Here is a 13,926-nt window from a genome sequence, read left to right on the forward strand (position 1 = left end):
TTCATAAAAATCAATCAGCGTATGTAGAATGTTGTTACAGTACTGCTGATTGATTTTTATGAAGATCTGACATGCGGTGTGGAAAAAACTGCTTTTTTCGTATGCGAATTTTACCCTTTCTCTGTCCAACCTTAATGTAAAATATTTATTTTCTTATTACATTGATAGTAATAATAAATCAAACATATTTCTTACTTATGGTTCAATCACAACCAATCAACATCGAATATTACATATTGAACCAAACCTTCTTGGTTATCAGGTCATTTCATTTGTAGTAGGTGATCGAATCCGATTAAACTTATTTAAGAAGATCTCAGATATAATCACATTTCATGTATAGACCAAGCATTCTAGTTATATTTTGCCATTATTGTAACTTTCCTAGAATACGCATACAAATATAGAGAAGGTCTTAATCATATATCGAAACTATAAATATACAAGAATCGAAAACAATTTTGTATATGGACAAGATGCGTTTTTGCAACGGTTTTTCAAGTGGCAGTGTATTCATTCATAAATAGGCTTTGTAGTATGTACCTATTATACTACTATAGGCTGAGTGGAAATGAATCACGTGATGGGGAAATGAATCTATTAATTGATCGAACGTAAATAATAAACTTTCGTTGTGCAATTTATTAGATCTCCCTACCTACGCATTCGCCTCAAACATTAGCACAAAGCAAAATGAATCAACGCGGATGATGATGGATAGAGCGAAAGAGACAACTAATACCACGATACTATGTTAACCGTGTTTGCAAATGGAGTTCGCATGTACAAACTATTTTGTGTACGAATAATTATACAAAAGTGTGCTGGAAACGAGCACAACAAAAAAGATAGCATACGGACAAGCTCATTCGCATTCACTGGGTAGCGTACCTCCAGAGGCAGTGTAACGGACTTCTAAATCAGCTACACTGCCTGTGGAAACACACAGCGCAGTGATCTGCTTCGCCTGCTGTTCAACAGGCAACTGAGCTGCTCTGGCGAAATCCGTCCGTTTAAATAGTCGATGATGACGTCATTCATAGAAGCGTAGCGCGCTAGGTACACAAATGTGTCGTGCTGGACTAGGGAAGCGCTATCTTCTGTGTGTGAATGCGCGATATTTTGACTAGTTTGTTCATTATTTAAATTTTTAATGCCATGATATCAAAACTCTTTGGGTTTATCTATTGGAATCTATTCTTAGAAGTATTTCGGGGCGATATGCGCAAAAAATTGAAAATTTATCGTGAGATGGCTGAATTATATGCGTTTAAAATTGGACCACTTTTCGTTACATACCATTTTTGTAGAATTTGCAACGTGCACCCCTATATCGAAAACAAAGACGTAGTCCTACGTCAAAAACGTATGCTAAAGACATCATCCTCGCAGAAGTTCGATCCAGAATCAGCAATTTTAGCATGGAGATAGAATGCTTGGTCGTTTCCAAAGTAACGGAAGTGATTCCCACAACAAAGATCGATATATCCAATTGGCCGATACCAGCAGGTTTTAAAATGGCGGATCCGCAGTTCCATACGCCCAACCATGTTGACATACTCATCGGTGTATCCAAGTTCTTCCGTTTGCTAAAATCAGGATCTTTCCAAATGGCCGATGACCTTCCAGATCTTCGGGAGACCCATTTCGGATGGGTAGTCGCTGGAGATATAGGAAATTCATATTTGAGACACCCCACCTCGAAGTTATCAATCCTTCCGATTCAGGATAACCGGTTTTTTAAGTATAAACATCCTAATAATTCTGGGAATCCATCCCAGCCCGGGGGAGTATGTTCGCGCCTCTGTTCAGCGCTAATCACTGCCAAATAAAATTGTCCACACCATTTCATTATTATCGAGCAACATCTCCAACTAGCAAGAACATTCTCGAATGAACGCCAAATATTCCATTCGCGCACGATCATCTCACACACAGCAGTAGCAACAACAATAGCAGCAGCAGCGATACGCGCGGCAATGCATCATTCTCAACAAGCGTGAATAAGCCAAATATACAATCGCCCGATGCGGAAAGGAGACGAAGAACAATTGATGTGTGCCATGGCATCGACAAGCATCGCCGATGAGCCACGCGTTTCTAGAACGTGTGGCGTGTAATATAAATACGCGCGTTCTGCGCATCGCAGCAATCAGTTTTATTTCGACAAGTAATGTGTTAAGTGCGATTAAAGAGATATTCCAAATAAAGTGTAAAGTGTGAAACAGTACTTTTTGGTCTAATCACATCACATCCAGCAGCAAGTGGTTTTCCACAATACAGTCCACATAAGTTGTTTGCGGTTTGTTTTGAGTGGTCCATCCAAGAGTTTTATTTGTCTGTGTAAACATAGCCAGCCACCAACAGCAAGCTGCAAATTTCCTACACCAAGGGCCACCCCTAGGCCCGAACATAGAGCCATACGATCTGCAGTGAAGTTGTTGATCGACAAATTTCAAGAAAGTTTACTGAAGACGTAAGCTCTATTTGTCATACTTTTCATTTACAACAAATTTTAAATCGAAGGTTAGGCTGTTTCTTAGTGTTTCTTAGAAAAACTGTTCAAAAAACTTTTGCAGTATTGCATTAAAACTAGTCTTCAGACAACTTCAAGGTTGTTTTATAGCGAATAATTTGTTTCGTGGTTCCACATATATAACTACTATCGTTGAAAAATGGGGTCCTAATGTAATTATTTTTCAACTATATATAAGGCCATGATTCGAGATATAACTGAGCAGAAAATGACAAGTACAATATTTTTTAGAAATTTCACAAAACTGATTTCAAAAAATCAATTTTTTGATAAATTATAAGTATTTATAACTTTTGATTAATAAAAGCTAGATTTTTGATGAATTAGAAGAAAATTTTCGTCTCAAAAACTCTGTAAAATATTTAAAGGATATGTTAAAAAATGAAAACTGCAAAAGTTGCATAAAAATTTGATTTTTCATGAATTGACCCTTGGTAGTATGTTTAAAGTACTTTCATGGTGGACAATATAAAATATATAATTTCGTTGTGATAAAATATTGCACTTTACAAGACTTTTCTACTATTTTAAATAGTGGATAGGGTGGTTCTAAATTTGCTAAAATCAGAAAATTAACTTTTAATAGTTCAAAATAAAACTTCAGCAGTCTTCCAGAAAATTGAAGATAATCAAATTTTAAAAATATTTATCGAAGACTCTGTCTTGTGCTTTCCATTTTACAAGAAATTTACTAAAAAGTCAATATATTTCTTAACAAATGGTTTTATTTATATAACTTTTGCAGTTGTGATTTTTCATTAAGATAACTTTAAAAATACTTTCAGATATTTTTAAGGAGAACAGTTTGTCTCAATATACCGAAACTCTAGCTTCTTTCGTTGGAAAGTTATATATACTTTTGAGAAAAAGGAACTACTTTTTTAGTAAATATTGCAAAATATCCAAAAATATAGCATTTGCCGTTTTTTGGTGACCTATACTTTACAACATTATTTTTCATATGACAGATTCGAAATTAATGTTAAATGCCCTAATCGAAGAAAATGCTGCTTGAAAAAGTTATATTTTTATGTAAAAGTTCACATAACTTTAAAACGAATATAATTTAGCATTGATTTTTTGTGCTTCGAGTAACTAGCACCATCTGTATGTCTAATTAGACGATATATCTAAATTAGTATCCAAATTAACACTAGTTAGTCACAAACAGTTTGCTTCCCGGGACATCACTCGGGATAAGTCAGTTGCTTTTGACGTTCAAATATGTCGTGTGAACTGTTTGGATTTTTTTGTGTCTAACTAGTGTTAATTTGGATACTTATTTAGATACATCATCTAACGGCAGCCCTAAGTTTGCGCCGCTAAAACAACAAAAATGATCCATAAAAAATTGAAAAACGATCCATAAAAAAGTTGTCAATGTTCCATAAAACAATACTGAAAATCCATAAAAAAGTGTGATTGATCCATAAAAAAGGGTGATTTGATCCATAGATTATGTAAAATTGAACCATAAAATATTCGCAAAAGAGCACTAAAATAGTAATAAAAGAGCAATTAAAATGAACCAAAGCCCCATAAAAATATTGGAAATGTTCCATAAAATGATACATTTTGCGCCATAAATTAACTGACATTGATCCATAGAATATTAACAATGTACATTAAAACACGTCGATATGTTCCATAATATCGAAAAAAGTGCTCCACGGTATTACAAAATGGAGCAATAAAATGTCAGAAAAAGTTCCATAAATTTGATGAAAATGTTTGCTAAATAATTTTTCTTGGTCCATAGAAGATGTAAAAATGAACATTAGAAATGATTCATATATCGAACGTTAAATTATGGTTCATGGATATTTACAAAACGATCCATAAGAAAATAAAATGTTAAACGATCCATTAATATGTGCTTATGCACCAGAAAATTAAATTTAATGAATTCATGCGAAATTTTTGCTATTCGAACTAATAATAAAGTTTATTACATTTGGTTGTAATGTCAAACTACAACAAACAATGCATACATTATAGTTAAACTTCAGCTTCCGTACCCAACTAGTCAGCTAACTGACCTTAGCTAACCTGAAATCATTATGGCAATTCTTTAAACGTCAGGGTATTTATGATATTAGAGCGCTGAGTGTTATTAGACCACCTATACAGGCTGGCATGAGTCGCAAATACTATCTGAAGCGAAAACGGACACTTTATACACGAACACTGACTAATGTGGCTACGCCACATCGCTTTCTTGTGCACTGTCCGACTTCGCTGCCGCTCAGTCGGCTTTTAACTAGCTATAGCCCCTATGTTTAAGTAAACCGGGCAAACGAGAGGACCACAGGTTTGCCTGCAATTCCAGCTACGGGTTAATCAATGCCTCGTCCATTGATTGGCTTTGCGCCGCTTCGGATCCTTGGCCTCGGATATGCGGCCAAGCCGCATCACACTAACTCCCAGTATAAGCTCACTTGTTAAAACGCTGTCACTGTTATGAGAATTATTAAGCACAACTTATTTTTTAAGTTTACCATAAAATTTCACATGAATTCATTAAATTTATTTTTTCTAATGCATAAGCACATATTAATGGGTCGTTTTACATTTTTTTTCTTATGGATCGTTTTGTAAATATCCATGAACCATAATTTCGTTCGATATATGAATCATTTCTAATATTCATTTTTACATCTTCTATGGACCAAGAAAAATTATTTAGCAAACATTTTCATCAAATTTATGGAACTTTTTCTGACATTTTATTGCTCCATTTTGTAATACCGTGGAACATTTTTGTCAATATTATGGAACATATCGACGTGTTTAAATGTACATTGTTAATATTCTATGGATCAATGTCAGTTAATTTAGGGCGCAAAATGTATCATTTTATGGAACATTTCCAATATTTTTATGGGGCATTGGTTCATTTTAATTGCTCTTTTATTACTATTTTAGTGCTCTTTTGAGACCATTTTATGGTTCAATTTTACATAATCTATGGATCAAATCACCCTTTTTTATGGATCATTCACACAGTTTTATGGATTTTCAGTTTTGTTTTATGGAACATTGACAACTTTTTTATGGATCGTTTTACAATTCTTTATGGATTATTTTAAATATTTTATATGCAAAAGTACATTTTCCCTCATCTAACTGAACACCCAGATGTTGCTAGTTATTGACGAGATGAATTCGAAACACAAAAAATCAATTCTTAATTTAAGTTAGGTTTTGTGCCCTTAATGCGCAAATTGGATCAATCCAATTTTCTCTTTTGAGAATTAATATTTTCTAGTTGATGTTGGAATCGACAAAATAGAACATGAATCAAAATAAACCGATCCAATCACCGCCATCAATTACAACACCATCCCCAAAATCACTTACCGATTCAGATGCTCGAGCAGCTCGTTCTCCTCCCGAATCCGCTCCTCCGTCAAATTTCTGATAGGCAACACCACCTCGGTGATGCGTGGGATGTCATCCCCGTCACCAATCCTCTTACCGTAATAATTATTTATCTTATCTGCACTAAGCACATCCTCCCGTTTGGTCCTCCGGAGCCCAAAGCCACTGGAGCCGGCGAAAGAAAGTAGTTTGTCCCGTAGTTTATTGTCTATTAATTTTCCCGCTCCGGCTACATGTTGCTGCCGCCAGCTTTGACTTCGTGTGGGGTTTGTTCTGTTACTGCTGCTGTTGTTGCGGCTGCTGCTACTACTACCACTACTACTACTGCTACTGACTCTGCTGTTTCCGGCGAATCCTTGGTTACCCGCGTCCAACCCACCAGGCGGTATGGACGATGATAATTGATGATTATTAGTGCTCGCCAGGCCTGCGGACGGAGGAGTAAAGAAAAGAAGAAAACATTCGCCTTTCAGAATAAATATATATTTTTTTTCTTATTGCAGCTCGAACGAAATGAAGAAGCAGAAAATGAAAATTAATGCATGACTAGCTGGAATTTTCGTCGCTGCGAAGTTGCTGAAATGTGCTATTATAATTTATGCGGAGCCTGTAGTTCATTCTTATCATATCTTCATAAATTAATAGACCGAACAAACTCAATGTGAAATCCAGCAATGGGACGGAAGAGAAAGAAAAAAAGGCGCTCAACGATTACCGACCACTACACGGAAAATGCAAACTGTTTACCTGCATCAACCGTTCCCTTATCATGCCGATAATCTATGTACATTGTGCATATAACAAAACAAGTACGAAATTGACTTGTGTAAATTTTGTTCACCAACCACTCGCTCTGTTTGCTCTCCAAAGCAAAAGCGCGTGCCTTTTTGTGTGTGGTATTTAATTTTCAACACGCCAAACAAACCACCATCCTATGTATATACAATCCCTGCTATTAGCCACCCATTTGCTCCTAGTACCTTACATAACATGCACCAAATTGCTTCCACCAAAATTGGATTTTGAACGAGCATTGTTCTGCCCTTTTGTTACCCACTATGCTGCCATGGTAAGCTATAGGTGAGACCGCTCCACCGCTGCGCCACCTTGAAAGGGATGAGCCAAAAAGCTGTTGTTGCCGTCGTTGTTTGCCTTTCGTGATCCCAAAAATATTTACAGATATTGTGTGTTCTTATTACATAATGAGGTTAGGGAGAGACACCTCCCCAGCCTGGCTTACGAGACTGTGATGCGAGTTGCGGTATGCGAACGAGCACAGCCTGCTTCGCTAGTAGGCTGTTGTTGCTCTTTCCAGTCAATCGACTGACTATAGGTGTTTAGCACGTTGGACCAAAAATACTAGGAAGGAACACGATATGCCAAATTCCACCATTACCTAAATTCAACAGTTTTTCTAAACGGTAATGCGTGTGGGTCGGGTGGTGAAGATTTTACCGATAAGGTTTGGTTTCGTATTAATTATTCAATATTTTTACAAAATTATCCTATTTGCGTATAGCGAGATATGAGTTGTTCCGCCTTCTTAACAGGAAACGCAAAGAATTGTTATTGGTATAATCTTTAGGTGTGCCGCATGGAAGAATTTAGAAAACTATTTTGAAACATTTTAATTTTTTTAATGCCACAAGGCGAATCCGACTTCGTACCATTCCAAACACAAAAGGGTAACCCTTGTATAAATTGGTATTTGTTTCAATCTCGTTAACAACGAAACCAACGTGTGGGCGTCAGGATGCGATGTTCATTCAATCAGATGGAACAAATCAATAACTTTGAGTGGGAAAAGAACGGCACGGCAATATTCGTCCTCCACCATTTGATTCAATGTTTCGGTCCAGCATTAAATACGCTTCTCAGACTAACCTGTTCAAACCAACTGGATAGAAATAAAACCAAAACGATTTTCTCCGTAAGTAATTCAAAGACACAAATTGGTGTCCCCATGGGATACGGTTTTTGCTACTTTCCTTTGAACCAATACCGTTATGACAACCAATCGTTGTGATAAGGCTGAATTCAGAGTCAGAAATGTTGACAGAACCTGCACGGAAAAATACTGTTGCAAAAATCGTAGCTTCTGGAACAATAAAGTTTGTTTTTGTTTTGCTGTCAACTGAATCATGATTTGTTACATCTTGAACATGATCTGGTTTTCGTGGTTGTGAACAAAACATTTTCTTTTGAACTAATAGTTTGCAAATAAATAAAATCATGTAATCGTGAGCTAGATCATGATTCCTAGTATAATAGTCAAGACTTATCATTGGAGCTTGTGAAATAGTTAAAAAAATCAGAAAATGAATGAATGATGATTCATGAATACGTGAACTGATTCACGATTCCTAGCAACTGACAATTCGTACTCGAGAAATAGATCACAAAATCATGAAATTCGATTGATGGAAATGTGAACTGATTCATGATTCCTGCTGTAATGGTCACACCTGACCATGTGTGCTCGTGAAACAGTTCATATAATTATAAAATATAGTTCATGTGTTCTTAAACTGGTTCATGATTCCTAGTAAAATTTTTACAACTCTCCGACATTATCCACATCGCTGCTGAGTCAAACATCCCCAGAACCAGCGGGGCCCTACGGCGGAGAGCGGTAACGATGCATCGCAGAGACCAAAACTGGCAGTTGGAACACCTTCCTAGACGAAATCTATCCCAACTCGCCAACGGAAGTAATCTGGCGCCGAGTCAACGCAGTCAGTGGAAAGAGGCGCAACACTGGATTCTCGCTCGACATTGGAGAACCCATAAGCATACAACCCCGTGAAATAACCGATGAAGTGGGAAGATATTTCTCCTCGCTTTCCGCAAACGCCTTGCTCCCCGCCCCCACCGAGTTCCAGGCCAGAAAAAATCGACTCGAGGCCAGCCCCGTTAATTTTCCCTCGGATACGTCGCCAGAGTGGAACCAGCCCTTTCCGGAATAGAGCCCATCGACACCCTCAGTCAAGGTCAAGGAAAAGCCACCCGATTAGACAACATTGGCTATCCACTCCTTCGAAACCTGCAGCCATCCGGAAAAAGAACCTTAATCTAGAGTTACAACCGAATCTGGGAGGGCGGGCCACTGCCGCATTCGTGGCAGACGGCCTTGATCATCCCGATAGCCAAAAGTGACCATGGGAAACCACTCGGCCAAAGACTTTGATCATTCGTTCTCATGAAATAGTTCACAAAATCATAAAATATTATTCATGGATTCGTGCACTAGTTTATGATTCGTAGTCCATGATTAACGATCTATCTTGAGTGCTTGGGAGATTTAGAATATATCCGTAGTAATTTTCAATTTCACGCAACATGGTCTTGAAATTTTTACGTGAACTATCTGCAGGAATCAGGAATCAGAATATATTGGCTTAAATGTAGTCGGGGATTTGTGGCTTGCCGTGTGTTTTCATCATTTCCTGAGCGGAAGGAAAGGACAAGGAGGTGTGGGGAAGTAGAATTGGAAGGGTGGGAAAAATAACAGCACAAAACAAAAATAAACAACAAGTAAGTTAAACTCACAAGTACACACCAAAAAAATCTGAATTTTATCGTTGACGTAATTGCAAACATGACACAATTCAACAAACCGTAATTTACGAAATGACGGAACATTACTGTGTTCCGTTTAATTTTACATGGAACATATACTTTACATGCGCAATAACATAAAATTACACTTCCTACCATTCAGAACAAACGCTGTATGTGGAGTAAAATTACATGATTTACGAAATTAAACGTCATGTAAAATTAAAATCAAGCGTAAAACTAAGTCATTTTTGATGCTCGTATATGTCAGGGTCAGGAGACGTAAATTTACACTATTTTTTCTAGGTGTGTAGTTCAACTTGCCTGCGAATAAGCCTAAAGCTCTTTACCACATTGGATAAGAAACTTTAGTATGTCTCTGAGTTTCAGTCGACCAAACATGGTTTCGTCTATATAAGGACGGCTGAAGACTCGAAATCGCAATTGCGCTACCGCTGGACAGTTGCATATCAGATGATATGAGGTTCCGTAGTCGGATTCACAAAGATCACATGAAAAAGACTCAGCGCGCTGAATAGTTGCCATGTGCTAATTGAGTTTGCAGTGGCCGGTTAAAGCCCTGGTCAGCATGCCGCAGTGGAGCTTCGAAAAATGTAAGAGATTTTTCGAAACCACTGGGGGTGTTTCCAAAAAAACTAGTTCTCGTTAGGGTTAGTGTGGTTGTTCCTCGGACATGTTTAATTTTTGGTATGATTTTAGTTCATACTTTGGGGATACACTAGTTTGTATAAAGCATATCAACTAAAAGAATCGACATTTGAACGCAATTTTCGTAGTTTCTCATCACGTCACCGTGAAATTTTATTCTTGAGTTAACTATCTGATTTTTCTGCCAGAGTAGCACGATATATGTTAATGATTTCAGGGCTTGTAATTTATAGTCAAGTTTTCATGATGTTTTATACGTGTTTCGTGTTGGGGTTTTCTGGCAGAGTAGTGCGACTTATATTCATGATTTCAGCATGTCAGTCACGATTCCTGTAATTTCTATTCACGTTATTATGATATTTTAGTCACAAGTAGAGTGATTTGTGTTCATGATTTCATGATCATTGTCGCGATTTTTTATATTTTATTCACGAGTAATGTTATTTATGTTCGTGATTTGAGGATCTTAGTCGCGATTTTCGTAAATTATATGCGCGTTTTCGTGATATTTGTGGTTCTATAATATATTATTGGTGCTCAGCGCAGCTTTCGTTTTCTGTCCAAACAGCACCTTGAACGTTATCAAATGAATAACTATGTTCGAGGTCCTAATAGTTTTCTTATATCTGCTTTTCGCACCTATTACTAGTCGCTAGAAGCTGGACGAAATTATGATATTTCATAAAAAAAACGTAAGATAGTTAACATAAAAATTTCAAGACCATGTTGCGTGAAATTGAAAATTACTACGGATATATTCTAAATCTCACAAGCACTATTTTTACCATTTTTTTGTTAACCATTTTTGTTAACTACCTATTGAGTCAATTTGTCAACAGTTTTTTCGGCATTTAATTGGCAAGGGACTGGAAGGTGAAGTATATTTTTCAATATTTAGAGCCATAGTACTCAAGGTAGAGCAAGGTGTTGAAGGGAGAAAGTTTAGAAAAGCGTGGAAGGATCATATATGCAAGCTTAGAGCTCACCGGCGACTTAACCTTTTGTCTGCTACCGTAGGGGTCAGGCTCTTTTGGCATTAGAAATGCGAATCACCTGAGTCTACGGCATGTCCGGACAAGCGTAAAGTAACTTGTTACTTCATGCTGTCGGAACCGACAAAAAGTTAAGTCACGGTAAACTTCCACACTAAGCATTTGCGACGTTGAAACTCATTGAATGAGCCAGTTTTGTTTGTTCCCTCACCAATTGCCTGCCTGAGTGATTTTATTTTATCGACTATTGTGACTGTCTCAGCGTCTGTGACAATATGGTCACATGTGTTGCTGATTTGCACGGTGTCGGCAGCTTTCACCCAACTTTTTTCTAAACTTTCTCCCTTCAACACCTTGCTCTCCCTTGAGTACTATGGCTCTAAATATTGAAAAATATACTTCACCTTCCAGTCCCTTGCTAATTAAATGAATAATACTTTAATATTTTTTCTCGTGAAGTGCGCGTAAGTGTTTCTGCTTACGGATTCATCTAACCCCCTTTTGATTTCCCTTCAGTAACAGCGATAATATGAAAGTCTCACGATAGACTATTTCGGATCTACTGTAAATCTACTCGCTTTCACTGGAAAAACCTTGAACTGATGGTGGATTCTTATCACATCACATCACATCAAATGGTCTAAACACCAAAAATCGTTTACGAAAATTTTTCTAAGCAGCCACGGTAATATTAAAATTGAAAAACCTATTTTAATCCACCTAGTTCTCATTTCTCCAAACTATGACTCCATGGCTGGTTATGTTCGTTTTATTTATGGGACTGACTAGTACATTCTTAGTATAAGTCTAGAGATTGAAAAGGTAATCGGTAATATTCGATATATTGTATTGTTATTTGACTATCGTGCTGCGTTGAAATAAAGGTACAGAGAATAATAATAAAACCATTAATGTTTCAAAAAATATCTAATTCAATTCAACATTAGTAATACTCCCGACATCCGGCTGACCGGAGTTGAAGTTTAACTTTTACAAACTGAGAATTCCCGAAGTAATTCAACAAACGATAAATCTATCACAAATTCTCGGCAGCTGGCTGCCAAGAGCAATAGACAAATGATAAAACTTCCGAGAGTTGCATAGATCGTATCTTATCAAGGTGAAAACAGACTTTCCCGCCAACAAAAACTACTTCCCGTAACAAACGTGGAGATGCCGAGGTATACAGGTGTTTCCATAACAACGTTTGTCACGCTAACATTTCTTAGCTTCCCTGATGACTGTAAATACGTGGCCGGCGCCGTTATTGACATTCCATAGCATAGAATTGTCGAAACTTGCGCATTGAAGATGGATAGCTACGTTGATTCTTTGTTCAATTTCATTTATTCTAGCCAATTACAAAGTAGCAACTACCAATTGTACAGTCATCATGCTCATGTCTAGTACATTCTTAGTACACTTTGCACCTACACATAATGGCTCGCCAGCAGCAAATTTGATGAGCTACGTGTTACACTTGAAACAAAATACATAATTTGCCTAATCAGCATTAGTTCAATGTTGCCTTCCTGCTAACTAATTTTGTCATGCGAGTGTGGGTGTGTGAGAAGGGTGAAAAATCAACGAACGAACCACTCCCCAGCTTAGTTTGGGATGCCTTGTGATACAGTGGTGGTACAAAGATGACTTGAGGTTGAGAGAGGGGATATGATGGATGATGGGGTGGTAGTCTTAGAGGGGTGTACTTAGGGGTGATCTAAACGGGTTTTAAAGGAGGGGGTAACCCCTCTCCGTACACTCCTATCTGCGCCCCTTGTGAAATCTAGTAACCTTATGTCAGTTGAAAAAGCCGCAGAGTGATTGCATAACCTATCTACATGAGAAAAGTCAAAAAGGCACCAAAATACTAAAAAGTCAATCTCTGTCAATTTTTTTGATATTACATCAAATCTCGACGTATCGCATTTTAAAAACATTTGGCTTCAAAAATGAGTATTCGATTTTTAAATTTTTCCTTATTCCCCCTTTGACTATTATTCAGTTCCTGCATCTAGGGAATCAAGAACCTTCGTAGATGGCCAATGTGGTCAAAGCTACTTTAATTAGTCACTATTGATCTAGACTGGCAAATCTAAGTAATTTTGCACAAATTTTAATAAGTTTAGCCTCATTTTGATATCAAGGTAGCACCAGTTTACATGAAAATTTGCTGTGTGATCACACTCTTCAACTCGTAACTCCAGAACCGGAAGTCCGATCAACTATAAATTCAATAGCAGGAGCGTTATACCGTTCTTTTGAAATAAAGTTTGAGCAACTTGGTTCAGCCATCTCTGAGAAAAGTGAGCGAGGTTAGAAAATACATACACACATACATACACACACATACAGACATTTGCTGATCTCGATGAACTGATTCGAATGGGAAAAGACACTCGGACTTTCAAAGTGATTGTATAACCTTTCTATATGAGAAAGGCAAAAATAGATGCGTCTGCGTCCCCTTTTCGCCAATTTTTTTTACGAGATAACATAAATTCTCGACGTTTCATGCATTTTAAAATGTTTCATATAAAAAATATGATTGCGCTTTCCAAAATTTCATAGGGTCCCCCCTTTGAAAAGAAAAATTGTTCCGGCTGGTATTGATAATATACCTTCCATTTGGGACTAAGTTTGCGTAAATCGTCCCAATGATCCCCGATAAACTGATGTGAGTTAGTCAATTTTGATAGGCACTTCCGGTACCGTCAATGGTAAGTTGTTTGACGGACATTTTTGCATTCATCGCAGTATTGGTTTGAAACGGGATTTGCTATGTGACCG

At 37.3% G+C, this 13,926-nt stretch overlaps 1 protein-coding gene across 1 annotated transcript in view; it reads right to left on the minus strand.

The window, feature by feature from the left end:
- LOC131690887 (uncharacterized) overlaps positions 1 to 13,926 on the minus strand; it is a 354,785-nt gene that overhangs the window by 114,806 nt on the left and 226,053 nt on the right. The window contains exon 2 of the mRNA XM_058976959.1: positions 5,897 to 6,344. Coding sequence (XP_058832942.1) covers positions 5,897 to 6,344 — 448 coding nt within the window. The remainder of the gene's footprint in view (positions 1 to 5,896; positions 6,345 to 13,926) is intronic.

This window comes from Topomyia yanbarensis, chromosome 3 (genome assembly GCF_030247195.1).
Source record: "Topomyia yanbarensis strain Yona2022 chromosome 3, ASM3024719v1, whole genome shotgun sequence".
Classification (NCBI taxonomy): Eukaryota; Metazoa; Arthropoda; class Insecta; order Diptera; family Culicidae; genus Topomyia; species Topomyia yanbarensis.